This window comes from Camelina sativa, chromosome 9 (genome assembly GCF_000633955.1).
Source record: "Camelina sativa cultivar DH55 chromosome 9, Cs, whole genome shotgun sequence".
In the NCBI taxonomy this organism is placed as follows: domain Eukaryota; kingdom Viridiplantae; phylum Streptophyta; class Magnoliopsida; order Brassicales; family Brassicaceae; genus Camelina; species Camelina sativa.
In genome coordinates, this window is record NC_025693.1 from 28,102,022 (window position 1) to 28,129,278 (window position 27,257).

At 35.8% G+C, this 27,257-nt stretch overlaps 9 protein-coding genes across 11 annotated transcripts; 6 read left to right on the forward strand and 3 right to left on the reverse strand.

The window, feature by feature from the left end:
- On the forward strand, nt 1,323–3,804 carry LOC104712684 (protein DETOXIFICATION 14-like). The gene is made up of 7 exons (XM_010429636.2): nt 1,323–1,761; nt 1,870–2,414; nt 2,509–2,595; nt 2,684–2,740; nt 2,839–3,077; nt 3,153–3,358; nt 3,559–3,804. Exons 1-7 carry the CDS (start codon nt 1,516–1,518, stop codon nt 3,625–3,627), a joined length of 1,449 nt encoding a protein of 482 aa, XP_010427938.1. The 5' UTR covers nt 1,323–1,515; the 3' UTR covers nt 3,628–3,804.
- On the forward strand, nt 4,016–6,471 carry LOC104712685 (protein DETOXIFICATION 14-like). 2 transcript variants are annotated; one of them, XM_010429637.2, is made up of 7 exons: nt 4,016–4,558; nt 4,667–5,211; nt 5,297–5,383; nt 5,472–5,528; nt 5,615–5,853; nt 5,947–6,152; nt 6,235–6,471. In XM_010429637.2, the coding sequence occupies exons 1-7, from the start codon at nt 4,316–4,318 to the stop codon at nt 6,289–6,291; spliced, it is 1,434 nt and encodes a 477-aa protein (XP_010427939.1). In that variant the 5' UTR covers nt 4,016–4,315; the 3' UTR covers nt 6,292–6,471. The 2 variants fall into 2 exon arrangements, with proteins under 2 accessions (XP_010427939.1, XP_010427940.1); XM_010429638.2 differs by lacking the exon at nt 5,472–5,528.
- Nucleotides 7,990–8,612, forward strand: LOC109126197 (F-box protein SKP2B-like). The gene is made up of 2 exons (XM_019229414.1): nt 7,990–8,084; nt 8,171–8,612. The coding sequence occupies exons 1-2, from the start codon at nt 8,009–8,011 to the stop codon at nt 8,578–8,580; spliced, it is 486 nt and encodes a 161-aa protein (XP_019084959.1). The 5' UTR covers nt 7,990–8,008; the 3' UTR covers nt 8,581–8,612.
- Nucleotides 15,267–17,580, forward strand: LOC104712690 (protein DETOXIFICATION 14-like). The gene is made up of 7 exons (XM_010429642.2): nt 15,267–15,635; nt 15,735–16,279; nt 16,372–16,458; nt 16,538–16,594; nt 16,691–16,929; nt 17,005–17,210; nt 17,337–17,580. The coding sequence occupies exons 1-7, from the start codon at nt 15,393–15,395 to the stop codon at nt 17,412–17,414; spliced, it is 1,455 nt and encodes a 484-aa protein (XP_010427944.1). The 5' UTR covers nt 15,267–15,392; the 3' UTR covers nt 17,415–17,580.
- LOC104712689 lies at nt 17,660–19,448 on the forward strand. Its single transcript, XM_019229413.1, has 4 exons — nt 17,660–18,146; nt 18,235–18,328; nt 18,422–18,634; nt 18,726–19,448. The coding sequence occupies exons 1-4, from the start codon at nt 18,072–18,074 to the stop codon at nt 19,427–19,429; spliced, it is 1,086 nt and encodes a 361-aa protein (XP_019084958.1). The 5' UTR covers nt 17,660–18,071; the 3' UTR covers nt 19,430–19,448.
- LOC104712688 (3-ketoacyl-CoA synthase 7) lies at nt 19,727–21,137 on the reverse strand. Its single transcript, XM_010429640.2, has one exon. The coding sequence runs from the start codon at nt 21,117–21,119 to the stop codon at nt 19,734–19,736; it is 1,386 nt and encodes a 461-aa protein (XP_010427942.1). The 5' UTR covers nt 21,120–21,137; the 3' UTR covers nt 19,727–19,733.
- LOC104712686 (probable 3-hydroxyisobutyrate dehydrogenase-like 2, mitochondrial) lies at nt 21,594–22,643 on the forward strand. Its single transcript, XM_010429639.2, has one exon. It carries the CDS (start codon nt 21,659–21,661, stop codon nt 22,556–22,558), a length of 900 nt encoding a protein of 299 aa, XP_010427941.1. The 5' UTR covers nt 21,594–21,658; the 3' UTR covers nt 22,559–22,643.
- On the reverse strand, nt 22,667–24,437 carry LOC104712691. Its single transcript, XM_010429644.2, has 7 exons — nt 24,190–24,437; nt 23,985–24,087; nt 23,750–23,870; nt 23,544–23,665; nt 23,313–23,434; nt 23,043–23,202; nt 22,667–22,957 (listed from the first exon to the last, which is right to left on the reverse strand). Exons 1-7 carry the CDS (start codon nt 24,314–24,316, stop codon nt 22,843–22,845), a joined length of 870 nt encoding a protein of 289 aa, XP_010427946.1. The 5' UTR covers nt 24,317–24,437; the 3' UTR covers nt 22,667–22,842.
- Nucleotides 24,893–27,040, reverse strand: LOC104712692. 2 transcript variants are annotated; one of them, XM_019230199.1, is made up of 4 exons: nt 26,995–27,040; nt 26,213–26,433; nt 25,798–26,121; nt 24,893–25,263 (listed from the first exon to the last, which is right to left on the reverse strand). In XM_019230199.1, exons 2-4 carry the CDS (start codon nt 26,276–26,278, stop codon nt 25,171–25,173), a joined length of 483 nt encoding a protein of 160 aa, XP_019085744.1. In that variant the 5' UTR covers nt 26,279–26,433; nt 26,995–27,040; the 3' UTR covers nt 24,893–25,170. The 2 variants fall into 2 exon arrangements, with proteins under 2 accessions (XP_019085744.1, XP_019085743.1); XM_019230198.1 differs by lacking the exon at nt 26,995–27,040 and having other exon boundaries at nt 26,213–26,757.

Consider the following 27,257-nt stretch of genomic DNA (forward strand, 5'->3'; position numbering starts at 1 on the left):
TAACTAGTTTCCATCTTTGGGATTGTCTAATGTAAAAACTACAGCAAAAGCTGTGAAATGCTATTAGAAACAATGAAAATTTTTAGTGTGTTGAAGGAAGCTTTATCTCTCGAGTTATAACAAGTGTAGAATCAATAATAGTGAGTGCAATATTTTTTAGCGCAAGAAACGTATTTGGTTACCTATTCAGCTCAGCTCTCTGAACCGAAGTTGTGGATTATGTAAGACCAATGGCTCCGCTGGTTGCTTTACCGGTCAAATTTGATGCCTTTCTCTCGGGTTAGATTCTCCTTCTATAATTAAAATGGGAGAAAGAGAACTCTGGATTGGGATCACAGTTGGGTCCTTTTTACAAGCGGTTTTGCTTGGTCTTATCGTCATCCTCACAAATTGTAAAAAACTGATTAGTAAAGTAAGAGTGATGTCATTTTGATTTCTTAGCTTGTTTTTAGGGTTATATTTGTGAAAAAAAAATGATTATAGTGGATTTGAGAAAGTTAAAGTGATGTCTAATGATATGGGCAGACGAGAAAGACTGATCGATGTGTGAGGGGTTTGAAGATGAAGAAAACAAAGAACATGAAGAGATGAGCTAAATCAAGAAACCCCAATCATGTCGCCATTATATATTGTGTTGTTATTAATTCGACTTCTGGTGTGGTTGTTATATGACCTAAAAGAAAATGAATGTGCACATGTATGTACGTGCGCACGTGTTTTGGCCTCTACTGTCCACACACTAAGTTTAAGATACGTACCTCCGCCTATTTTTTTTGTTAGAAAAGTAAAATTATGGATTTTACTAGGTTATTTTTCTATAATTATTAACCCAATCCCCAAGATAAACTGATTAGAACCCGGACGCTAGAAAATTTGAATAGAACCAGAAAAATTCAGCTTAAGCATATGTATACAGTGGCTGCTCTTTCCTCTAATATGCTACTTATTTATTATTTCTGCAGGAGTACAATTTTCATACGACACGACGCTAAATTGCAATAATAATAATAATAAAAAAAACTTTTAAACGAAAAATATAAAGTAAGTCAGTGAGGTTGGTTGACACTTGACAACTTCAGAATTCAGATGATATAAACGGAACATTTTTTAATTGATTTAATGCCTTGTAAAGAAAGAAAGAACCATATATACATTTTTATTCAAATAAAAATCAACATTTTTAATTTGTTTATACAAGCGGCTTGACTAAATTAAGGAACTTAAAAGATTTTTATATTTGTATACTTTGGTAATTTCAACTTTTTCTTGATTCGCTATAAGTCATGTGCCATATAGATACAGGGAAAACATTTATGGCGGCTGACTGAGAGAGGACGACGCATGTATCGGTATTATCGGAAGGTGTAGAAACAGGATACGACACGCCGCTAAATTCCAGAAAGCAAAACAAAAAAAAACATATAAACATATATAAAAAAAAAAAGAATATATATAGGGATTGGTTCGGTGTTTCTGAATCAAATCTCAAGATCTCAGCGAAGAAGGCGAAGAGGAATGGATTCGGTGGAGAAGGGCTTGCTCGTGGTGGTGAGCCATGGAGAAGAACTAAACAAGAAAGATGGGTTTTTGCGGGAGATGCAGAGGCTTGGTTACATTGCTGGTCCGATGATTGCGATCAACTCGTCTATGTACGTTCTTCTTGTGATATCGACAATGATGGTTGGTCATCTCGGTGAGCTTTATCTCTCCAGCACAGCCATTGCCATTTCTTTCTGCAGCGTCACAGGTTTCAGCCTCGTCGTATGTCTCTCTCTCTCTTTCTTGATCTGTTTCTCTCTTTATTATAGTATGATTTAGCTTAAAGATTCTGAATTGTGATTTTTGTGGTGTGGGGTGATAATCATACAGTTTGGATTGGCTAGTGCGTTGGAGACTTTATGTGGTCAAGCTAATGGAGCTAAACAATTTGAGAAGCTTGGAGTTCATACTTACACAGGGATTGTCTCATTGTTTCTTGTGTGTATTCCTTTGTCTCTTCTTTGGAGTTACATGGGTGATATACTCTCTGCCATTGGACAAGACCCCATGGTTGCTCAAGAAGCTGGAAAGTTTGCAACTTGGCTGATACCTGCGCTCTTTGGTTATGCTACTTTGCAGCCGCTTGTTCGATTTTTCCAAGCGCAGAGTCTGATTTTGCCGTTGATTATGAGTTCAATTTCTGCTGTCTGTGTCCATGTTGTTCTCTGCTGGAGTTTAGTCTTTAAGTTTGGGCTTGGGAGCCTCGGTGCAGCTATTGCTATAGGTGTTTCTTACTGGTTAAACGTGACTGTGCTTGGATTATACATGACGTTTTCTTCCAGCTGTAGCAAGAGCCGAGCACCCATCTCCATGAGTTTGTTTGAAGGAATGGGAGAGTTTTTTCGGTTTGGAATCCCATCTGCCTCTATGATTTGGTAATTTTAAACTTCTCTTCATGACTTTTTGGTTGGTTTGGTTACAGAGTTCTTGACTTGAGAATCATTGTCTATTCTTTTGGTGTTGAACTAGCCTGGAGTGGTGGTCATTCGAGTTTTTAGTCATGCTTTCTGGGATATTACCAAATCCGAAGCTAGAAACCTCTGTTCTCTCAGTGTGGTATGTTTTTATATATCCTAGTGACTTTGTTTTGGAATGGATTGTTATCATACATACAACTCAAGTTGTTTTGTCCCTTCTTTATCAGTCTATCAACAATCTCCTCCTTGTACCAAATACCAGAGAGTCTAGGCGCAGCAGCAAGGTTCTTTCTTTCTCATCAATTTCTCAATTTTGCAAAATGGGAGATATCTATATATCTGAAACCTAAAACCCTTCTCTCTGCTGTTGTTGGTGTTGCAGTACAAGAGTAGCAAACGAGTTAGGAGCTGGAAACCCAAAACAAGCTCGAATGGCAGTTTATACAGTGATGGTTATAACAGGTGTAGAATCAATAATGGTGAGTGCAATAGTTTTTGCAGCAAGAAACGTAATTGGTTACCTATTCAGCTCTGAAATCGAAGTTGTGGATTATGTAAGATCAATGGCTCCGTTGGTTGCTTTATCGGTCATATTTGATGCCCTTCACGCAGTTCTTTCGGGTTAGAGTCTCCTTCTATAATGTTAAAATCATTAAGAGACTAATTACAGGATTAACAATGTGTTTGGAATTGTAGGTGTAGCTAGAGGATCAAGGAGGCAAGATATAGGGGCTTATGTAAACCTAGCAGCATACTATCTCTGTGGTATACCAACTGCTATTCTATTAGCGTTTAGGTTTAAAATGGGAGGAAGAGGACTCTGGATTGGGATCACTGTTGGGTCCTTTGTACAAGCGGTTTGGCTCGGTCTTATCGTAATCCTCACCAACTGGAAACAACAGGTTAGTAAAGTGAAAGTAAAAGTAATGTCTTTTATACACATGTTGATCTCATGGTTAATTCATTGGTAGGTTTGGAAAGTAAAAGTGAGAGTGATGTCCTTTACACATGTTGATCCTATGGTTAAAATAGTAGGTTTGGGAAGTAAAAGTGATGATGTGTTTTTTTTTATATATTTATGAAGTAATGATATATGTGGCAGGCGAGAAAGGCTAGAGAAAGAGTTATGGGTGATGAGTTTGAAGAGAAAGATCATGAAGTGATCAGCTAAACTAATCAAAGAGTTCAATCACCATCTTCTCCATTAAATGTCGTGTGTGTTTATTTGTGCTGTTGTTTTCAAGTATAGTATGAGGAATTGAATGTGGTCACATTAGTTTTGGTCCTCTAGCGGTCGAGCCCCTTACAAAAAGATTAATACTCACTAATCATATACGATTTGCTCCAAGTTTGATTTGATGGAGCTAAATGAATTCTTAAAAAAGAGCAAATAAATGTATAGGAGTGAGGAAACAAGAAGAGTGGACTGATTAACTAAAAGAGCAAACAAACGAATCTTTTGATGCCAAAGAAAATTCCAAAATGGGTTTCAAAGATAAACAAGAAGAATTTGTTTAGTTAATGCCTTTGAAGAGGAAGAAACAACCATACATTCATGATTCGTATACAATCAACATTGAAATCAATTACTAAGGAAGTTTAGATGTCAATACATTTTCTAGTTCAAGCCAAGCATGATTCTGTTCTCAAATGCCACTTTCCTTATTTGCTATCATGGACCATATAGCTCCAGAGAAAATTTATGGTGGTTGAATAAGAGAGGAGGTCGGTACAAGTTTAGAAGGTGTAAACATAAATGATGGTATAAATAGGGAAGATTTATATAGAGAAGAGATTAAAACTCCTAAAAAGGCTCAAGATCTCTCCAGTGAAGAAACAGAAAGAAGAAGAAGAGGAATATGGATTCCGCAGAGAAGGGTCTGCTTGCAAAAAGCGACAAAGAAGAAGTCAACAAGAAAGATGGCTTTATCCAGGAGATGAGAAGGCTTGCTTACATAGCCGGTCCGATGGTTGCAGTAAACTTGTCTATGGATTTTCTTCAAGTGATATCTGTAGTGATGATTGGTCATCTCGGTGAGCTTTTCCTTTCTAGCACTGCCATTGCTGTTTCTTTCTGCAGCGCCACCGGTTTCAGCCTTGTCGTAAGTCTATCTATCTCTTTATAGGTCTTGTTTGTTTGGCAGTCCCTATCTGTTTTCTTTTGTTTTTTTCTTGATTATGGGATTCTGAATTGCGATTATCATATACAGTTTGGATTGGCTAGTGCATTGGAGACTTTATGTGGTCAAGCTTATGGAGCTAAACAGTATGAGAAACTTGGAGTACATACTTACACAACGATTCTCTCTTTGTATCTTGTGTGTATTCCTTTGTCTGTGCTATGGAACTACATGGGTGCTATACTCTCTCTCATTGGACAAGATCCTCTGGTTGCTCAAGAAGCAGGGAAATTTGCAACTTGGCTCATACCAGCGCTCTTTGCTTACGCCACTTTGCAGCCGCTTGTACAGTTTTTCCAAGCACAGAGTCTGATTTTTCCGTTGATTATAAGCTCACTCTCTGCTCTCTGTTGCCACCTTGTTCTCTGCTGGAGCTTGGTTTTTAAGTTTGGGCTTGGGAGCGTTGGTGCAGCTATAGCGATTGGGGTTTCTTACTGGTTAAATGTGATTGTGCTTGGATTATACATGAAGTTTTCTTCCAGCTGTAGCAAGAGCCGTGCAACTATCTCCATGAGTGTGTTCAGAGGAATGAAAGAGTTTTTCTGGCTTGGAATCCCATCTGCGTCTATGATTTGGTATAGAAACTTTTCTTTATTCCTCTTTTGCTTGGTTTGGTTTGGTCACAGTGTTCTTGACATTATAACTTTGGTGTTGAACTAGCCTCGAGTGGTGGTCATTCGAATTTTTGGTCCTGCTCTCTGGGATTTTACCAAATTCAACGCTAGAAACCTCTGTTCTCTCAGTGTGGTATGTTTTTTTTTTCCTATCTTCTAAAGACTTGGTTTTGGAATGTAATAGTATTATACAACTCAGTTGCTCTCTTCCTTCTTTAAAGTCTATCGACAATATCCTTTGCATACCATATACCAGAGAGTCTCGGCGCAGCAGCAAGGTTCTTTTTTCCTTTTCATTTTTCAAAATGGGAGTTTACTATCTAAAATCTAAAACCCTTCTGTCTATTTGTGGTGGTTGTTGTAGTACAAGAGTTGCAAACGAGTTAGGAGCTGGAAACCCGAAACAAGCTCGGATGGCGGTTTACACAGTGATGGTTATAGCAGGTGTAGAATCAATATTGGTGAGTGCAATAGTCTTTGGTTCAAGAAACGTATTTGGTTACCTATTCAGCTCAGAAACCGAAGTTGTGGATTATGTAAGATCAATGGCTCCGCTGGTTTCTTTATTAGTCATATTAGATGCCCTTCACACGACTCTTTCGGGTTAGACTCTCTCCTCCTATAATGTCAAAATCATGAATGAAGTTAACGTTTATAATTGATGTGTTATTAGTGGAAATGAAACATATATAACAGGTGTGGCTAGAGGAGCAGGGAGGCAAGATATAGGGGCTTATGTAAACCTAGCAGCATACTATCTCTGTGGCACACCAACTGCTATCATATTAGCCTTTGGGTTTAAAATGGCAGGAAGAGGACTCTGGATTGGGATCACTGTTGGGTCCTTTGTTCAAGCTTTTTTGCTCGGTCTTATCGTTATCCTTACCAACTGGGAGCAAGAGGTTAGTTAAGTGAAAAGTGATTTAGTGAATTTGTGAAAAATGAAAGTGATGTCTATTGATAATGTATGAATCATATGGGCAGGCGAAAAATGCAAGAGAAAGACTGATGGCTGAGGAGTTTGAAGATCAAAATAAGTGAAGAACATTCTTAAAAATAAAATAAATAAGTGAAGAAGATTCTTAAAAATAAAATAAATAAGTGAAGAACATAATAAGCCAAATCAATTTCTCCATTTTAAGTTGTAATCAGTATGAGTTTGTTGGTGTTGTTGTTTTATGAAACAAAACACAATAAAATTAATGCATAATATTAGTATAACTATAATGAGTTTAGTTAGTGCACGACTGTGTTACGGGAAAGTGGAGGGAAAATACTCACGTTACCAAAAAAAAAAAAAAAAACTCACGTTACCCGTTATTTCAAAATATGAATATTTTTTGAATAAAAATTAAAGAATATCAACCTGTTGTATCTGGTATGATATTCATATTAGCATTTTAATCTAATTAATAATAGTAGGTTGAGTACTAAATACATGATACTCGTTTACGATTAAGTATCTAATTTGTGTCAGTCTTGATAAAATGGTACTCGTAGCTTTTCAGTCGGATAAAGTCATGTTTATCGGAAGTTCATAGCTAAAGTTCTTAGAATTTTGTGACAAAAAAATAAATCAAAAGAAAAGAAATAACAGAAGAGGCTCTCTTATATAATAGACTCAAATCGTTTATAAGAGACGTTACGTGTTCTTATTTCGTTAGCGGACAGAATAATATAAAATAGATTTTTTTTTTCTTTTTTGAGACAATTAATCTCTTTCTCTCTTTTTCTCTTTCTCTCTTTCCTCTTTCTCTCGCGATCAGATTGAGGCTTCGATCTGAATTTGTGAATTGTGATCTAAAGTTTCGATTTTTATATAGGATTCGTATGCTACTCAACCTGAGATTCAGCTAATGAGATTTGCTGATTACTTTGGGAGAGCACTCTCTGGTGTTTCATCTGTGCAGTTTCCATGGGTGAAAATGTTCAAGGAGTCTCCTTTGTCTAAGCTGATCGATGTGAGTGTTATATAATTGACAATGTTNCTCGGAATGGATAAAAAAATAGTCGACCACATTACCGATCAAATGTGATTTATTTTTGGATCATGGGTGTGAGGATGTATAAAGATCCGATCTCGTCGGCCTAGAAAAAGCCCAAAATACGGCCTTGAAAATGGCGCCATACACGAGATTTCCATACACCGCACGTGATGATCACGTGATCTCTCTCACAGTTTCACACCACTAGTCTCTCAGTCAGTCTCTCACAATCTCAACTCTCTCAAACTGCAAAAGAGCAACAAAAATATCTTCTCTCTGTCATCTACTATCTGGCGCGTCGTGTGGGAGTGCGGAGCTTTCAATTGAGAAATTGAATTGACGATCATTCATCATCCATGAAGACGATTCTTAGCTCGTCCTCTCCTTCACTCTCTTCTCTCAAGCTTTTCCGATTATCCTCTCCGGTATCATCATTATTATTCGACGCAGCTTCTTTCAGGAACAGGACAAAGCCGTCGCCGTCGTTCCCAATGGCTATTTCGAGCAATTCGACGAATTCTCTCTCTTCTTGTATTAGCAGCGTCGGTGAAGATTTTCCAGAAGAGTATGAGCACTGGCTACCGGTTCCTGATCCCGCGACCCGGAGAAGAGCTGGCGTTTTGCTTCATCCGACGTCGTTTCGCGGTCCTCACGGCATTGGTGATCTCGGTGAAGAAGCTTTCCGTTTCATCAATTAGCTTCATTCTACTGGCTGCTCCGTTTGGCAGGTGAGATTTTGTCTTGGNCTCACACAAATAGTGTCATCTGTTGAGATGGATTCGATGAGTTTAGCTTATGGCTGTCCTGATCTCAGAATTCTTGATCTTTGTGGCTGTGTATTAATTATAGGTAAACCTTTAAACTTTACGAAACTCGAATCAAAGCTTTTGATTTCTGCTCTTAAACATTTGTTGTTGTTTTTGTTGTTGTTGCAGATGAGAGTGTTGTGGCTTTGGCAAACCGGTGTGTACACTTGAGGTCATTGGGGTTATACTACTGCAGAAACATTACAGACAGAGCGATGTACTCATTGGTTCAAGCGGTATGCGATACATTCCCAGCACTCCACACTTGTTCAGGCAGGCATTCACTTGTCATGAGTGGTTGTCTCCATTTACAATCAGTTCACTGTGCATGCATCCTCCAGTCTCACGAAACCCACACCGCTTTCCCTCACCGGCTCATTGAACCGGTGTGTAAGCCAGAAGGTCTTCTCTTTGGTATATGTGTACACATAAAAAAGCCTATGGTGTTCAATAAAAACTTCTTTGAGTTTACTTCTTGTCTTTTGATGCAAAATCTCAAGATTTTAACATTATATACATTATATCAATCTTGTAAATGATTGCCAAATACTTATATCTAACAATTTGTTAAGCTTGGTCCAATAATCACACCATCATTAACACTTGCAAGATGATTTGGTTGAGAATATTTAAGCAAAATTTGAAGCAAATCAGTACTAAAAGTATCATTTTCTCCATTTATGAATTGCACTTCTATTGTAATATGTATTAATGTTTTTATTATATTTTGTATATTCTAAAATTAATTAAATGCAATATTTTTTAATTTTATAAAATCGTAAATGTTTACACATTTATACCATTTCTATTCTATTTAAAATTTTAAAATTGTAAAAAACAATATTTTCAAAAATAAGAGACCCAAAATAAGAACCTACTAATAAAAGAGAAATTTTTATCTAAGAGATCATGGGTTCTTATATTCCAAACAGTACACAATTAATTCATAAAAATTTTAAAAACTCCCCTTATATGAACCCCCCAATAATCTTGCTCTAAGAATACCACATTTTATCTATAAAACTCAATGAAAGCAATTATTGTTATTTTTGTTGACAAAAAAAAAAAGAAAGATAAAATCAAACATGAGGAGAACAGCTAAATCATGATTCATGAGACTGACAATCATGTCGCCATTAAATGTGTGCTTTAGTTCCACGATCCATCTCTGGTGGTATTGTTGTTGTTATAGCGATGGAGAATTGATTGTGAGTTTTGTCCTCTACTGTCTTTGATGTTCACACCATTTTATAAAAATTTATTAATTGTGTACAAAGTTTAAAAGTTATAAAAGAAGGTTTTTCTCAACTTCTGCTTAGAGCATGACATCTGGCTTATTATCTAACTGACACATGTCCTCTCTTATTCTTAATGGCCATTGTTTTTACATTTTCATATTGAGTCTAACAAAATAGTACCAATTACAGGTCCAGCAAATATAATTGACAGCCCTTACACCCATCAAGAGGATATGAACCAAATGCTATCGAATTCACCTGTACTCACCTTCTCACAACCATCTCCGATGTACATTCACAAAAATCTCCTGATCTTTGGGTTTTTTTGGTTTAATTCTCCTACTCCACCACCAAATTCTAAATAATTTTTGGTTTAATGTCTGTACCAAGATCCCAAACACCTATTTGAAGTTCCGAACTGTATGTAACATTAATCCTGTCCAAAATCGTTTTCAAATTGTTTGGAATCAAATTTAAATTTTAAAAAGGGGTTTAGATATGCACTACCAATTAGAATCATATGAACCATTATTATGATTACGCTATTTGTATTACTTATTACAATCTTTAAGGTAATTAAAGAATTCCATTGAAGTATATCCTTCATTTTCATCTTTACGTTTACCACCCAATTATAACGTAATCAAAATAATACCAAACACCTATGATTTTATGGTCATTAACATTTCATTTCAATCCCAGATTACTCTCCCTCAACCATTGCATTAAGTTTTCTCCTTAAATAACAACCTTTGATGACACTCACCTTCTATCTCTCACACCATGGGTAAACCTAACACAATACTCTACCCTTGATTCAACCTCCAACAAGACACACCACACTGGTATCAATAGGATTGTTGTTCGGATCATCCATATTTGGGAAGTTTGAGACTTTTGAAGAAACAATATCTTACTTATTGTCTCTGGTGAAAATATCTCCTTCCTGATGAAAATGTATATTATCTCTATTATTGTTCCTCTTTACCCCTGATTTACCTCCATTTTAACACATTCATTTCGCTTTTGTTTCAGGATTGTGCTATACAAGCTTCAGTCCTTCCTAATCGTGTGCCTAAGTTTCAAGATCAATTGGTTAAAGGCCAGTTATACAGCATCAATGATTTCGATGTTGTTGCATCCTCCAACCGTTATTGTCGCACCAACCACAAGTGGAGAATTGTTTTCACAGAGAAAACGTTTTTGGAGAGTGTTAAAAAATGACAATGCTCTATTGGTTTTGATTAATTTAGGTTCTCTACTTTTTCAGACTTGCTTGATATGGTAGACAAGAGTGAGGAGCTTCCAGGTAACAACCTATTTTGCATTGTTCGTATTTCTAGTCTCTTAGCTTCCACTTTGTTCTTCAGTATATGATTTATATCTACATTTACCCACTCACTAGATGTTGTTGGCCAAATATTCTTGTCTCGAACATTTGAAAACAAAGATCAGAACCACCTTTCGAAGACAACTTCCAATTAATACTGACTTGCATTTTAGAAAGGTATTGGTTTTGTTTTTTTTTTTTCAGATTCGTTCTACTCTTTGTAAGTCTGTAACTGTGCAACATTTCTGGTGTTTGTTGTAGTGGTGACAACATATACATATGCGCCATACATTTCACATCGTTTCGTATATCTGACACATGTATTCATTTGTTGTTTGGACCTAATTAAATTAAATTATTTGTAGTTTGGACTTTAATAACTACAGGCCCACAAAACCAAAAAAAAAATTCCTAGATTTCCTTCTTATATAGATATTTTCAGTTTTGCACAAAAATAAATATATAAATATATATATATATATATATATATTCAGCAAAATATATATTTTAGATTTTTATCGTTATGAAGATGCATCAAACAAATAATCGATTTATCCGCTATTTTTATCAAGTGAAAATGGTTTACGATCATTTTTTGTTTCTTATTTGCTTGTGCTCTTCGTAATTTCTCACTAATCTATTTTAAATATGAGCATGATTATGAGACCAATGACGGGGGTTCTGATTCGATAGTATTTTTATCATAATCGATTGTATGTATTTGGATCTATGTGGAGTTGCTCTTTTTATTATTACTTATACCAATTAAGTGGCTCATAAGTATCTGGTAAATAATTGTGTTATGTTTTTTTCCTTAATTTATCCAATTGAAAGTTAAAAGATTTAGTTAATAAATACAAAAGATAAAACAATGAATGAAGAAACTCTGTTAAAAAGCATCTGTAATTTTTGATGGATTTTCTCTTCACTACATAAGGAAGTGAATCACTTATTTGGAGACACTACTACTGGAGCTACAAAATTATGAAGAAAAAAAAACTGAGGAAACTTAAATTAGACAGAAATTAGAGATAAATTTAAATTGCCAAAATTTCAAGAGATAGATTAGGAAAATTGAAGATGTAATTTGTGAGAATCTTAAAATATTATGTAATTTGAAATTAATTATTAGATTTCAAAAAATAAATTAGCAAATTGAAATGTGTGAGAATAAATTAAGGTAATCAAATTATGAAAAAGGGGGAAAACAGACAAATATTAAGAGATATATTAGGAAAAAATATTGATGTGTTTTGTGGGAAATTTAAAATATATCAGAGAGAAAAATTATAGAAAATGGGGGTTTTATTTGGGTTTTGGGGTGTTTGATTAAAGAACAATAGTGTATGTCATTTTTGTTAGAGATGGTTCTGAACTGGGGAAAATGGTGTTAACATCAAAGAAGAGATCTGCGTTTTTGACTTATTTGGAGGAAATAAGGAGAGTAAGAAAACATTTTCCTTTGTATCCTATATAGTTGATTTCTAGATAAACTAATGTTAAAATAAGCACACAATATTTGTGTTCAGCTACATTTTTTTTGTATATGTAAACAACTATATTTTCCTCAGTTTTGATGCTATGAATTAATATTAATTTTAAGTTAATCTTTTATTATTATAATATAAATTTGTGTCAAGTATTTAATATGATTTTTGGAGAGACGACACAAAATTTTTAAAAACCTGCAAATATTTTTAAAAAAAAGTAAGCAACATTGCATAAGTATCGACTGTATTGAACAAGAGAAAGAAGATGGCATGTGCACAAACTTGAAGTAGATTTGTGTAANTCTCACTAATCTATTTTAAATATGAGCATGATTATGAGACCAATGACGGGAGTTCTGATTCGATAGTCTTTTTATCATAATCGATTGTATGTATTTGGATCTATGTGGAGTTGCTCTTTTTATTATTACTTATACCAATTAAGTGGCTCATAAGTATCTGGTAAATAATTGTGTTATGTTTTTTTCCTTAATTTATCCAATTGAAAGTTAAAAGATTTAGTTAATAAATACAAAAGATAAAACAATGAATGAAGAAACTCTGTTAAAAAGCATCTGTAATTTTTGATGGATTTTCTCTTCACTACATAAGGAAGTGAATCACTTATTTGGAGACACTACTACTGGAGCTACAAAATTATGAAGAAAAAAAAACTGAGGAAACTTAAATTAGACAGAAATTAGAGATAAATTTAAATTGCCAAAATTTCAAGAGATAGATTAGGAAAATTGAAGATGTAATTTGTGAGAATCTTAAAATATTATGTAATTTGAAATTAATTATTAGATTTCAAAAAATAAATTAGCAAATTGAAATGTGTGAGAATAAATTAAGGTAATCAAATTATGAAAAAGGGGGAAAACAGACAAATATTAAGAGATATATTAGGAAAAAATATTGATGTGTTTTGTGGGAAATTTAAAATATATCAGAGAGAAAAATTATAGAAAATGGGGGTTTTATTTGGGTTTTGGGGTGTTTGATTAAAGAACAATAGTGTATGTCATTTTTGTTAGAGATGGTTCTGAACTGGGGAAAATGGTGTTAACATCAAAGAAGAGATCTGCGTTTTTGACTTATTTGGAGGAAATAAGGAGAGTAAGAAAACATTTTCCTTTGTATCCTATATAGTTGATTTCTAGATAAACTAATGTTAAAATAAGCACACAATATTTGTGTTCAGCTACATTTTTTTTGTATATGTAAACAACTATATTTTCCTCAGTTTTGATGCTATGAATTAATATTAATTTTAAGTTAATCTTTTATTATTATAATATAAATTTGTGTCAAGTATTTAATATGATTTTTGGAGAGACGACACAAAATTTTTAAAAACCTGCAAATATTTTTAAAAAAAAGTAAGCAACATTGCATAAGTATCGACTGTATTGAACAAGAGAAAGAAGATGGCATGTGCACAAACTTGAAGTAGATTTGTGTAAATTACAAGCGTGAACAAGTTGTTAGCAGTGNGAAAATTGAAGATGTAATTTGTGAGAATCTTAAAATATTATGTAATTTGAAATTAATTATTAGATTTCAAAAAATAAATTAGCAAATTGAAATGTGTGAGAATAAATTAAGGTAATCAAATTATGAAAAAGGGGGAAAACAGACAAATATTAAGAGATATATTAGGAAAAAATATTGATGTGTTTTGTGGGAAATTTAAAATATATCAGAGAGAAAAACTATAGAAAATGGGGGTTTTATTTGGGTTTTGGGGTGTTTGATTAAAGAACAATAGTGTATGTCATTTTTGTTAGAGATGGTTCTGAACTGGGGAAAATGGTGTTAACATCAAAGAAGAGATCTGCGTTTTTGACTTATTTGGAGGAAATAAGGAGAGTAAGAAAACATTTTCCTTTGTATCCTATATAGTTGATTTCTAGATAAACTAATGTTAAAATAAGCACACAATATTTGTGTTCAGCTACATTTTTTTTGTATATGTAAACAACTATATTTTCCTCAGTTTTGATGCTATGAATTAATATTAATTTTAAGTTAATCTTTTATTATTATAATATAAATTTGTGTCAAGTATTTAATATGATTTTTGGAGAGACGACACAAAATTTTTAAAAACCTGCAAATATTTTTAAAAAAAAGTAAGCAACATTGCATAAGTATCGACTGTATTGAACAAGAGAAAGAAGATGGCATGTGCACAAACTTGAAGTAGATTTGTGTAAATTACAAGCGTGAACAAGTTGTTAGCAGTGATTTAAGACGATAAATCTTACTCTTACTATATCCTTTTGTTAATTTTAATTGATGATTAAAGTTGTCGCATAAAAATTAAAATATTATATAAATTTTGTTTTCTTAAATTAAAGTATTATTAATTATCTATTTTTAAAAATATACTCTCTAGATAAAAATATGCATAATACAAATAATGATAAAACACATATAATTAATTATGTATTAAAATTTAGAAACATCAAATAAATTTTGTATGAGATAATGAATAAGAAATAACTACTTAATTACTTCAACTAAAATTTTTTACCGAGATGTCGTATTTATTTTATTTTGTGTCAAAACATGAAGAACACATATTAAATATTTTTTTAAAAAAAATTTGAACATTAAAATTTTAAAATTATATATAAGAAATAATAAAATTATAAATAAAATATATCTCGGGCATTGCGCGAGCCTACTTCTAGTTTATTATAAGATTAGGAATCAACACCAACAAACTCATACTGATTACAACACCTGCATAATATTAGTATAATAATTATGATGATTTTGGTTTAGTTAGTTCACGACTGTTTATGGGAAAGTAGAGGGAAAAATAACCCCGTTACCCGTTATTTCAAAATTTGATATAAAGAAATATTTTAAAGAATATTAATGTGATGCTTCTTTACTTTTAGTGTTTCACGACTTGTATTTTAGTGTTTAATTTGCAGTTCTATAGGAAGTTAAACCGTATAAGCATATACTAGTATTTGACATTGCAATAACAAAAAAAAAAGATTAGTAGTATAAAAACAAAAATATAAACTTAAAAAAAAATTACGACCATTGAATTTTTCAACATTGACTTTAATTAAATTTGCTATAACATTATTTCAATTCAGATAGAATTTATGGCGGCTGAACAAGAGAAGTGTAGAATCAAGATACGACACATAGAAGACAAGTCATAAAGTATTACTAGTACGTAGAACAAGTATATAAGATTGATTGGGAGAATAGGTTAAAAGATTCTCGTGATCTCAGGGGAAGAAGAAGAAGAAGAAGAAGCAGAGAGAATGGATTCGAGGGAGCAGGGCTTGCTTGTGGTGAGCGATGGAGAAGAAGTAAACAGGAAAGATGGGTTTTTGAAGGAGATGAAGAGGCTTGGTTACATCGCTGGTCCCATGGTTGCGGTGAACTCTTCTACGTATGTTCTTCAGGTGATATCGATTATGATGGTTGGTCATCTCGGTGAGCTTTATCTCTCAAGCACCGCCATTGCCGTTTCTTTCTGTAGCGTCACCGGCTTTAGTCTCGTCGTATGTCCCTCTTTCTTGATCTTTTTCTTTTCATAAGTTATATGATTAGCTTAAGATTCTGAGTTGTGATCAATTTTGTGGTAGTGATCATATATACAGTTTGGATTGGCTAGTGCGTTGGAGACTTTATGTGGTCAAGCTTATGGAGCTAGGCAATTTGAGAAGCTTGGAGTACACACTTACACAGGGATCTTCTCTTTGTATCTTGTGTGTATTCCTTTGTCTGTTCTTTGGAGTTACATGAGTGCTATACTTTCTCTTATTGGACAAGATCCTCTGGTGGCTCAACAAGCAGGAAAGTTTGCAACTTGGCTCATACCCGCGCTCTTTGGTTACGCTACTTTGCAGTCGCTTGTTCGGTTTTACCAAGCGCAGAGTCAGATATTGCCTTTGATTATGAGTTCAATCTCTGCTCTCTGTGTCCATGTTGTCCTCTGCTGGAGTTTAGTCTTTAAGTTTGGTCTTGGGAGCCTCGGTGCAGCTATAGCGATTGGCGTTTCTTACTGGTTTAACGTGACTGTTCTTGGATTATACATGACGTTTTCTTCCAGCTGTAGCAAGACTCGTGCTCCCATCTCCATGAGTGTGTTTAAAGGAATGGGAGAGTTTTTCCGGTTTGGAATCCCATCTGCCTCCATGATTTGGTAATATAAACTTCTCTTCATGACTCTTTTGGTTTAGTCACAGAGTTGTTGACATTTGACTTGAGACTTGTATCTCTTTTGTGTTGAATCAGCCTCGAGTGGTGGTCATTCGAGTTTCTGCTCTTACTCTCTGGGATCTTACCAAATCCGAAGCTAGAGGCCTCTGTTCTCTCAGTCTGGTATGTTCTTTTTATCTTCTAAATAATTAGGTTTGGAATGGACTGATCAGTTGCTTAACCTTTCTTCTTTGTTTAACAGTCTGTCAACTCAGTCCTCCTTGTACCAAATACCAGAGAGTCTTGGCGCAGCAGCAAGGTTCTTGCTCATTTCCCCTCTTTCTTCGATATTTAGAAAGGGGAGTTATCTATCTAAACATAAAACTCTTCTCTCTGACTTTTGTTGGTGTTGCAGTACAAGAGTTGCAAACGAGTTAGGGGCTGGAAAACCGAAACAAGCTCGAACGGCGGTTTATACAGTAATGGTCATTACAGGTGTAGAATCAATAATGGTGGGTGTAATAGTTTTTGCAGCAAGAAACGTATTTGGCTACCTATTCAGCTCTGAAATCGAAGTTGTGGATTATGTAAGATCAATGGCTCCGTTGGTTGCTTTATCGGTCATATTTGATGCCCTTCACGCAGTTCTTTCGGGTTAGAGTCTCCTTCTATAATGTTAAAATCATTAAGAGACTAATTACAGGATTAACAATGTGTTTGGAATTGTAGGTGTAGCTAGAGGATCAGGGAGGCAAGATATAGGGGCTTATGTAAACCTAGCAGCATACTATCTCTGTGGTATACCAACTGCTATTCTATTAGCGTTTAGGTTTAAAATGGGAGGAAGAGGACTCTGGATTGGGATCACTGTTGGGTCCTTTGTACAAGCGGTTTTGCTCGGTCTTATCGTCATCCTCACCAACTGGAAACAACAGGTTAGTAAAGTGAAAGTAAAAATGTTCTTTAATTAGTATGTTTGATTTTGAGAGTAAAAAATTGACTTGTACATTTTGAGAAAGTGAAAGTGAAAGTGATGTCTATATGATGAATGGTATGAGCAGGCGGGAAAAGCGAGGCTGAGAGTGATGGGTGGCGAGTTTAATGAGAAAGATAGTGAAGAACATGAGGAGATCAGCTAAATCAATAGACTGACAATCTTGTCGCCGCCATTAAATGTTGTGCTTTTATTAGTTCGATATATGTGGTGGTGTTGTTGTTATAGTGATGATGAAGAATTGATTGTGAGTTTTTGGCCTCTACTGTCTTTGATGTCCACACCATTTATAAAAAGTTCATAATCATTTATCATATCGAAAACATATAATCTAACAATTGCTCATAAAAAAAATCTGACTAATATATAAGATTAGGAATCAGTATAATCAAACAATGGTATATAACAGTCTTGATCTCTACCTCTTCTATGTCATAATTAACTCATAAGTCATAACTCACCTGAGTGAGAACATTGTGTCGTGGCCGTGGGTATAAAAGTTCAGAAACATCTTGGCTTAAAAAAAAGGTTTGATGTCAAGTAGTATAGTAGCATATGATGATTGTGATTTTATTAGTTTAGGATTTTTAAATCAAAGCTTCGTGGGTGTGTTGTTGTTTTAGAAATCAAATAACCCTAGTTTTGCCGACAAGCAATGGTACAAAAAACGGCGTCGTTAGGGGAATTATAGAAATACGAAAGTGTTGTTGAAGAGTGCAAAAACCCCTAACGTAGATTAAAACGAGAACTTTGAAGTTAGGGACTTACGTACGAGTACGACTAGAGGCGAAGAAAGACGGAGATGGCGAAACCTAAGAGAGACGAATTGAATCAAATCCTTGTTGGTTATCACAACACCATCAAAGATACTCTTCAGGTTTTTTTTTTCTTTGGTTTCGTGTTTTTGTGATGGAAATTGAAACTCCGATTTAGAGACGTATTTGGTGATTTTTTTTCGTGTGCAGATGTGCGAGCAAGTTCCGTCTCTTACACAAGAAAAATTAAGCTGGAACGATGTCCTTGAGATTTCTGATCACCTCTCAAAACAAGCGACCATAGGTTTCCTTTTGCCAGTTGTTGTCTTTTCGTAACCTATTTTTTTTTTTGTTTTTCTTCAATTGTTTGGGTTATATAATTGTAAATTTGTAATAGTGGGAATGCTATGGACTGGAGAACAACCTCCACAAGCTGAAGCACTGAAGGAGGCTATGGAGTCATACTTTAACGCTCTTCAAGGATTTTTGCTGCATTGTCATGGAAGCATGGCTGGTGCTGGGACTACACTTTCTTCATCCATACAAGCCTCTGTGGAACAAATTGTCGATTCCAGCTTCAGATTTTTGCAGGGTTCTGTCTCTCTATACGGTAAGAAGCCTCCATGTTCTTGTTCTTATATAGTTATATTGATTAAGATTACTCAATATATATTATGGTGTTTCTGTTGTTTTGGAAACAGAAGGAGCATATGAGAAAGGCAGGAAGCCTTCGATTCCGCAGCTTGCAGGAGCAGTGTGGGAAGCATGTTCTAATTTGAAGAAGGTGCCAGCAACAAACATCAAAGCGATTGGAAGGGAGATGAAACTGGTTGCTTTTTCCATGAAAGATGTTCTTAGGGAAATGAAAGAACTGAAACTAGCTTGTTCTTCACCTGAGTCTGATGATGTTTACGCAAATCCTGAAAGCCAAATTCCAAACTCAGATGAAGATGCAGATGATTTAGGCGATGACTTGTCTCCTGAAGAATTTGAAGTTGCTGAAATGGTAGCTGATATCGTGTCTGAGACACTTGTGGTTATAAAAGAGCTTATACGTGCTATCACAAGCATGATCAAGCTGGAGAATCCAAAGGATAACGGTGAGTTTGTGGACTCTCTTGAGAAACTACTGAAGCTGTGTCAAGGAACCGGTGTACAGATTGACGAGCTTGGAGCTTGCGTTTACCCACCGCAAGAGTTTGGTCTCATGAAACTAACAGTGGAAAGAATAAAGGCAAATATTAGTGAGATTGAGGCTGATGTTAAGGGTTTTAAGAATTTTTCATCAGAAGCTTTATTGGGAACTTGCAGAAGGCTACATATGTCGATTGAGCATATGGAAACTGAACTGGATACAAGAACTAAAGCTGAAGTAGTTTGCAAAATGCAAAATGTTACTCTCTAGCACTTATCAAAAGCTTGGATTTAAGGTTCTTGTTTCTTTACTTTTAGTGTTTCAGGACTTGTATTTAGTGTTTAATTTGCAGTTCTAGGAAGTTAAACAGTAGCATATTGTGGCGGTAAATACTAAATCCTATTTGATATTGCAATAACAAAACATATCTGAGAGGAGAGATCCAAAAGAAACAGCTCTTGAAGAATATGAGAATGTGGAAAGTTTTTCCTACAATGCATTAATCAGCTTAAGAGCAAACCAAAGAGAACTCAAAAGGAATGTATAAACTATTCTATGGAGCAGCGAATCAATGTCAAGAAAGGAGCTCTGTCCTCAATTCACTTGAAGCATCTCCACAGACCGGATACAAATGGATTCGATCAGACCATGCATTCCTATCTCTTGAATCGATCTCAGAAATGCATTTCCAGACAGCACTGTTAGCCTTAAAGCCACTTCCAAACCCGATCTGCCATACTTTATCTCCCTTCTTCATTCTACCTTTAGCTTCTAGGTACTGCAGCTCATACCACAGCGAAGACGAAGATGTGTTTCCATAACGGTACAGAGTTGACCGTGAAGCTTCTACGTCTTCCTTGTCCAGCTTCAGATGCTTCTCCACGCCTTCGATGATCGCCCTTCCTCCGGCATGTATACAGAAATGCTCAAAAGCTTTCTTGAAGTTGGGTGTGTATATCTCCTTGTGCCTTCCCCATTTTCTTTGAAGAAATGAGATTATGTACTTGAGCTGCTCTGAGTAAGGTAGAACCCGAGGGCCTAACTCCACAACGTTGATCTTTAAGGCCTTTGATGCTACCCTCACAAGCTGCTTGGACAATGCTACTCCTACTTTCCCTTCTTCATCAACTTTCTGCATTACACTCTCGTAGGATTCATTGTCTGATCCGACGTGAGTTCTAATAAGATGCTGGAGTTTGTATTTCGCCTTATGCATATCTTGCTTCTTGTTAGATAGAAGAATCGCAGCTCCACCCATTCTGAAGATGGTGTTTGCAATGAGCATTGACTTAGACTTCCCTCTATAACCATTTGGACTCACAGCTTCCATGCTCAACACTAGAGCCAAAGAGTCACCATGAATCTTCATAAGATCTTTAACAAGATTAACCGAAAGAATCCCAGCGCTGCAGCCCATACCACTCAAGCTGAAGCTCTTTATGTCACTCCTCATGCCAAACCGGTTTATGATCATAGATGTTATGGATGGAGAAGGACAGAAAAGGCTACAGTTAGACACAAGGATGTCAATACTCCTTGGATCTATCTCATGCTTTGAGAAAAGGTCTTCGACAATAGTGAAGAGAATCTCATGAGTTTCTTCTCTTGCTGCAGGGAGAGAAGCGTTTGGTGGAATCTCATGGACTGAGGCAGGGACACTCGCGTCATCACTAATCCCTGATCGCTCTAAAACCTTCTGCTGAAGATCAAGACTTTCTTGATCAAAAACACCGGATATGGTCAGATGCTCAATGAAATTGGAGACTGGAGCTCGCAAGAAGTCAGGAGGTTGATAACATGAGAAGTCAATGAGGTATATAATACATCTTGGTTTGAAGAAATAGTAACCAAAGATTGCTATGAGGACACAGGCTGATGCTGCTAGGAAATGGTGAAAAGTCATAAAGGGTTGATCAGTGATAAGGAGTGCTTGATTGATGAAAGGAAAACTCGATTCCATATTTTCAAGAATCCCAAAGTGGGAAAAGAGAGAAAGCAAAAGATGGTTACAAACAGAGAGTTTCTGTTTTTGTGGCAAATGTTGATTATAGTGTTTACCATAAAGGAAAAAACTAAGTTTGTTGCATCACAGGGTAAGCATGTGAAAGGAGAGTCCAAAACAAGGATGAAATTCAGGTCTCGTGACTTATATTGAGTTTATTTGCATGATTTCATGGGAAATGAACATTACGTGTTTGTTGAGTATAGTGCGACTTTGGAAGTCTCTGTTTCTAAAGCTCTACCTCTGTTTCTTTCTTTCACCAACTCCATGTGTTAATTAATCTTTCAAAGCATAAACCTTGAGTCCTTGACTTTGTAATTGGGGAGCCAAAGACCAGATTAATAAAATAACTAAAATGCAGAGCAAAAAAAAAAAAAAAAAAATTGAACCCAATAAATGAAAAATTGAGTGAAGTCGGTAGAGCTTACTGTTTGTTTCTTTCGAATTTTGTCGTCGTCTCTCGCAAAATTCTTCATTCGATCTCTGGAAACGAAGAAATGGAGACTCCATACCCGAAACTCATCGATCCTTCAAAGACTAGAATCGGATGGATCGGCATCGGAATAATGGGATCGGCAATGGTCTCTCATATCCTCGCTGCAGGCTATTCCGTCACCGTCTACGCTCGTGATCTCCGGAAATCAAAGGATCTGCAAATTAAAGGAGCTCGCACAGCCAATAGTCCCAAAGAGTTAGCTGAGGTGAGCGATGTTGTATTCACTATAGTTGGAAACGCTGACGATGTTCGCTCTTTGCTTCTCGGTGACGATGGTGTACTCTCTGGTCTCAAACCAGGGGGAGTAACCGTGGACATGACTAGTAGCAAGCCAGGATTGGCGCGTGAGATACACGAGGAGGCGAGGCGGAGGGATTGCTGGGCGGTTGATGCGCCTGTATCGGGTGGAGACGCTGGAGCACGAGAGGCGAAGCTAACGATTTTCGCCGGTGGAGATTCTGAGATCGTGGAGTGGTTATCTCCGGTGATGAAGAATATGGGAATCGTGAGGTATATGGGAGGAGCAGGGAGTGGTCAGAGCTGTAAGATTGGGAATCAGATTTGTGTAGGAAGCAACATGGTGGGACTTGCTGAAGGGATTGTGTTTGCTGAGAAGGCTGGTTTAGATCCCGTGAAATGGCTTGAGGCGGTTAAGGATGGTGCGGCTGGGTCGGCGGTGATGCGGTTGTTTGGGGAGATGATGGTGGAGAGGGATTATAAGGCGACGGGTATTGTGGAGTATATGGTGAAAGATTTGGGAATGGCGGCGGAAGCAGCAACGGCTATGCCTGGAGCTGCTTTGAACAAGCAGTTGTTCTCTGGAATGGTGGCAAATGGAGATGGGAAGTTGGGATTTCAAGGTGTTGTCTCTGTTATTAGGAGACTTAACGGCATATCTTGATAATACTAGTGTAAACTAAGGCAAACTTGTTTTCCAATTTGGTTCTTGAACCAAAGTTGCTAATAAGAACATGGCGTTTTTCTAATTACAAGAAATAACATCAAAGAATGACAAACATAACTGATTGGTAACAAAGGGGCAACATATGTATGGTAGAATGTAGCATTTGATAAGATTACAAACGGGTGTAAGTGTAACATTGGTTCCCAGATGGATTATCAACTACCACCTATAACTACTTCTGTTAGCCAATAATCTTAAACACGACTATCAAACGTCTTACATTATCGAGTCTCTTCGACTGCAACGTTGGAGTAGCTATAATCAAACCTTTCTTCCTCGGAGCCATTCGCTTTACTCCTCGTCCATGATACCTTCCATGTTGTATACAAGCTAATCCTGTGATTAACAAAATGGGGGTAAAGCGTGAGTCAAAAATATGGGTCTGCAATTTCCAGTCATTTTCACATATATGAGAATGTACCTCTCAGTTTGAACTGTTCTTTTTGCAAGCATGAGGGTAAGGAAGACAGGGACCATAGCGGCGCACAAATGCTTCAGAGAATGGCCACTAATAATATGATGAGTCCAGCTATATATAGGCTTATCTGCAGCTTCTTCCACCTTGGCTATGAGATAAAATCCTGCAGTTTTCAGCCAATTGAATCAAGAATAAGAACCAGAGGTAAGAAAGCTTCTAAGTGTAAAAGCAAATTGAAGAGATATAAATCAACACAAACACTGAGCCACTAACCTGCAGCCCAGAGCCAATAAGTAGAATGAGTATACATTGGAGGCAACAGAATAGCCATCAAGGGAATGACAATACAAGGAACAAACTGTACTAAAGCATATGGTCTAAGGTCATCGAAAAACCTGGCAATGTTACAGCCTCTCATGTCAGCTTATACTCTTTAAGTCTTAACCTCAAGACGGAATCAATAAAGAATCACTTGAAAGAGTTTTAAGGAATTTGAGTTACTACCTCCAATACAAAATGCTAATAAGGCCAGCGAGAAGCAAAGGAACAATGGAGTAAGTACCCTTATGCTCATCAATTCTCTCGATTACAAATATAGCCATGATTGATGTGAAGGCAATAGTCATCTAATCCAAAAAAACGAGTGATCAAAAACATAAGACAAAAGCAAGTCTCAGAGAAGGGAAGAGAAGAGAGAAAGAGAAGCGTACAGGAAGACGATCCCAGAGGAGAGTAGCATCGTTAGGGTGAAGATGATAGTAAGAAGATCCAAAAGCAACAGCAGCAACACCAACGTAAAAGCAAGTCCATCCTATTTTCTCACCTCTCAAACTGTTTTTTTTTTTTTGTTAAATCAAAATACACAAAACTAATTTGTTAAAATCTTGATTGAGCAAAGAAGAAGACGAAGAAGCAAAAATTGATAAGAGTATATAGTAACGCGACCTAAATCTGAAGAAATCTTCAGGGTAAAAGCAGAGGACGAGACCGATAAGGCCGATGATAAGGAAAGGGAAGTTTGAAATCACGTTAAGAGCATTTGGAATCCCTGAGAATTAAAAAATCATGAGATTATAAAACCCTAAAATTCAAATTTAAGATGATTATGATGATGATGATGAGATTAAGTGTGAGAATCAAATATGTATACCGAAGAAGGAGCGTTGATCGGCGAAATCGTGGTAAGCCTGAGATTGAGGGATGGTGGGAGTGACGATCATTAGAACTATGAAGATTATAATCGCTGCTCCCCATGCGTACATCGTTCTCTTCTTCATCCTCTTCGATTCTTCTTCTCCTTCTACTTCTTCTGAGAACTCTAAGAGGTTTGTTTGACTCTTCAAACTTTTTTCATTCAGATCAGAACCTTTTTTATTGGGTCGATGTCATAAATAAAAGTGTCGAGGAAAAAATTGGATTTTCTTAAATTACAACGAGAAGGGCAAAAAGGTAAATTCAATTATGAGGACTGATGACGCATCGACTCTTCCATCCGTATACGTTTCGAAGTTTGTCACAACATTTTTTTTTTAATTTTAACATACACGATTGAATCACTCTGCCCATTGTTTGTTAATGTGAGGATCTCATATGTTTGGTTATGAGAACAATGCTTAAGATATGAGGAAAATAAAATAAAATAACTAAGGTAGTTTTGTGTTGGAGAGAGATAACCTTCTCTATGGAATCATGTGACTCTAGTCAAGCTCAAATGTGCTGACAATGAACCTAGGTTAGACCGGACTCGGGTTCATACTTGCTCGAAGCCTAAAACGATTGGAGTACAAAATTGTTGTATCTTATAGAAATCAACTAAAACATAACCATTACACACATAAATGTATGAAACCGAGTAAAAATAATCAAATTGGGTTTCTATTATCACATAATCTTTTTTGAAGATTACAAGAAGTTATATGCCCTTTGGTCCATATTTTTCTAGGATCCGAGAGAGACCAGAGCATATCCAAACTCTGTGATCTTGAGGCATAGTAAAAAGGTTCTTTTAGCATAGGGAGATAAAAATAACTTCTAAATTCTAAATATGGTTGATGTGAGATTTCAAACACAAGAACCAACACATGATCTAAAGCACAAAGATATTCCATTGATTCTATTACCTCATTATATTTCATTTGCATTTTGTGTTGTCACGGAGCGAAGAAATGATGTTGTTCTTTAACAATTTGATGTAGTCATCACCTTCACATGGCTTTTCATCCATCTACTCTTTCCCATGTACAATATTTCGAGTAGTTAGTTTCTCTCAAAAAGAACATGCATGTGTACATATACTATCTCTAATTGCTCAAAACTAAACAACGGGTTAACTAGTCTATAAACTGTTTATGAATTAAGCTTATATAGTGGTTTTGCTCCATATATAGATCTAGGATCAGGCGTTGATAATACATGAAAAAATATATGTATATCATCATCTCACTCTATACAATACACAATGGCGCCACACTCAGATTCAGGTCTATTGAAGTCGAAACAATCTCTGTCGCGCCAATATAATCAATATCTTCTTTTAAGACCCATTGATTCAAGAACTTTATTATAAACTATCAATTAATATATCCTATATACACATTCCTTTCTAACTTTATGAAATCTTACCATAATCCTCCTAAGATGGACCCTAAACATGTATTACATCCTTGTTACATTTATGACTCTATTAACTAGCACATTGTGTATATTCTATAAAAACATAAAATCAAAGAGAAATGAAGAAGATAAAGAGGAGACACACCTTGACATGAAAGTTGTAACAAACCACCCTTTGCTCTCGGCAAACTAGAGAAGTAGAAGCACTTAAAATGCTCAAACCTTGCACTTCCATTACATGAAGGAGGTTCGAGAACTCGTCTTCGTTTTCCTTCTTCAAACATATCTGTACAACAGCCTCATAACCTGATTCTCCCAACTCAAGAACCGAGATTGCTCGAATGGAAGGACCTCGTCTCTCCAACTCCACGAGCTTGTCCTTTCTTAGAGTTAGCTCTCCAACTTCATTTTGCAGCTTGGGAATGTAAGTTATTGCATTATCGATTATAGACGGTGCAGACCATTTCTTCTGTTTATCAGTAACAAAAAAATTAAAGTACGACCATCAACAAACATACTTAAGTTGTACAACTAGTGGATATAATTAAAATTATGAGAACCTTAGAGGAAGAAGAGTGATCAGGAAGAAGAGTGCCGAGAGTGAGGTAAGAGGCATGAAGTCTCATCCTCCTAAGACGCTCCTTGGCGTTATGGTCTAGTTTCTTTGCTGCTGCTGAACCACTTGAGGAGCCTCCATCAACCTCATGCAAAACTGGTTCCTTCCTTTTTCTTTGTGATTGACAAGTGTCCTTCTCTGCGGACTCCTTCTCAATGATTGTTTCTGCAGGGATATGCAAACGATCATGGAGTAAACTTGATATAGAAGTCTGATGATTCGGCTGAGAAGACATATTATATACGACGACGGCAAGAGAAACAATACGACAAGAACAATATTACTACCGATGGTCCTAGTTGAACTCAAGAATTTGCAAAGTAATTAATCTCTAAACCCTAACTTAAAGTTAATAAGATGATCTTGACAATGATATGTATAGTATGTATGTAGGTGTATATATATATGTGTGTAGGGGAAGGAGTCTAAAGTCAACCACAGAGGAAGTAATAAAATAACAATGCAATGAAGCTATAGAAACCTTAATTTTAAATAATAAAATGATTCAAGATTAAACTAAAATTAGAAAAATAAAAAGAGGTTCAGGGAATCACAGCTCACAGAGCAAGTTAATAGAAGAGAAAAGGTCGTATTGTATTTGCAGTACAGACAGATTAGGAAATGATGAACCCATAGCGAGCAAGAGATATAAAAAAGAAGAAGATAACTTCTTTTAATTTTTCTTTTTTCTTGTTTTTGAGAAGAGAAAAGTTGTGAGCTTCTTACCTGATTCATCTTCTCCATTGTGGTGCTTCTTTGTAAGAATGCTGAGGCTGTCATAGAAAAAAGTCACTATGTTTTTCTAATGCAAGTCTCTCTGGTTTTGTTATTATGCAGTACAAACTGTAGTACACAGTACACACCATTTTTTTAATTTGTTTGTTTAATGTGTATAATAATGTATCTATGTACATCCCTAAATCTCCTCTGTGTTTTTTAATCTTGTTTGTTTTGTTTTTTTCATTATGTTGTTAAAATATTTGTGTTTA

Bases quoted from the DNA above. Each gene is read 5' to 3' on its own strand.
- LOC104712685 (XM_010429637.2), top strand. From the start codon at position 4,316: ATGGATTCCGCAGAGAAGGGTCTGCTTGCAAAAAGCGACAAAGAAGAA. The intron at 5,384-5,471 runs GTATGTTTTTTT...CCTTCTTTAAAG, and splicing joins ACCTCTGTTCTCTCAGTGTG to TCTATCGACAATATCCTTTG. The intron at 6,153-6,234 runs GTTAGTTAAGTG...TCATATGGGCAG, and splicing joins TTACCAACTGGGAGCAAGAG to GCGAAAAATGCAAGAGAAAG.
- LOC104712686 (XM_010429639.2), top strand. From the start codon at position 21,659: ATGGAGACTCCATACCCGAAACTCATCGATCCTTCAAAGACTAGAATC.
- LOC104712690 (XM_010429642.2), top strand. From the start codon at position 15,393: ATGGATTCGAGGGAGCAGGGCTTGCTTGTGGTGAGCGATGGAGAAGAA. The intron at 16,459-16,537 runs GTATGTTCTTTT...TTTGTTTAACAG, and splicing joins GCCTCTGTTCTCTCAGTCTG to TCTGTCAACTCAGTCCTCCT. The intron at 16,595-16,690 runs GTTCTTGCTCAT...TTGGTGTTGCAG, and splicing joins AGTCTTGGCGCAGCAGCAAG to TACAAGAGTTGCAAACGAGT.
- LOC109126197 (XM_019229414.1), top strand. From the start codon at position 8,009: ATGGATTCGATGAGTTTAGCTTATGGCTGTCCTGATCTCAGAATTCTT. The intron at 8,085-8,170 runs GTAAACCTTTAA...TTGTTGTTGCAG, and splicing joins TGGCTGTGTATTAATTATAG to ATGAGAGTGTTGTGGCTTTG.
- LOC104712689 (XM_019229413.1), top strand. From the start codon at position 18,072: ATGGCGAAACCTAAGAGAGACGAATTGAATCAAATCCTTGTTGGTTAT. The intron at 18,147-18,234 runs GTTTTTTTTTTC...TTTCGTGTGCAG, and splicing joins CCATCAAAGATACTCTTCAG to ATGTGCGAGCAAGTTCCGTC. The intron at 18,329-18,421 runs GTTTCCTTTTGC...AATTTGTAATAG, and splicing joins CTCAAAACAAGCGACCATAG to TGGGAATGCTATGGACTGGA.
- LOC104712692 (XM_019230198.1), bottom strand. From the start codon at position 26,503: ATGTCTTCTCAGCCGAATCATCAGACTTCTATATCAAGTTTACTCCAT. The intron at 26,122-26,212 runs GTTCTCATAATT...ACTGATAAACAG, and splicing joins ATCACTCTTCTTCCTCTAAG to AAGAAATGGTCTGCACCGTC. The intron at 25,264-25,797 runs GTGTGTCTCCTC...GGGAAAGAGTAG, and splicing joins GTTACAACTTTCATGTCAAG to ATGGATGAAAAGCCATGTGA.
- LOC104712691 (XM_010429644.2), bottom strand. From the start codon at position 24,316: ATGAAGAAGAGAACGATGTACGCATGGGGAGCAGCGATTATAATCTTC. The intron at 23,666-23,749 runs GTACGCTTCTCT...TTTTTGGATTAG, and splicing joins TCCTCTGGGATCGTCTTCCT to ATGACTATTGCCTTCACATC. The intron at 23,203-23,312 runs GTTAGTGGCTCA...TGAAAACTGCAG, and splicing joins TTATTGGCTCTGGGCTGCAG to GATTTTATCTCATAGCCAAG.
- LOC104712684 (XM_010429636.2), top strand. From the start codon at position 1,516: ATGGATTCGGTGGAGAAGGGCTTGCTCGTGGTGGTGAGCCATGGAGAA. The intron at 2,415-2,508 runs GTAATTTTAAAC...GTGTTGAACTAG, and splicing joins CCATCTGCCTCTATGATTTG to CCTGGAGTGGTGGTCATTCG. The intron at 2,596-2,683 runs GTATGTTTTTAT...CTTCTTTATCAG, and splicing joins ACCTCTGTTCTCTCAGTGTG to TCTATCAACAATCTCCTCCT.
- LOC104712688 (XM_010429640.2), bottom strand. From the start codon at position 21,119: ATGGAATCGAGTTTTCCTTTCATCAATCAAGCACTCCTTATCACTGAT.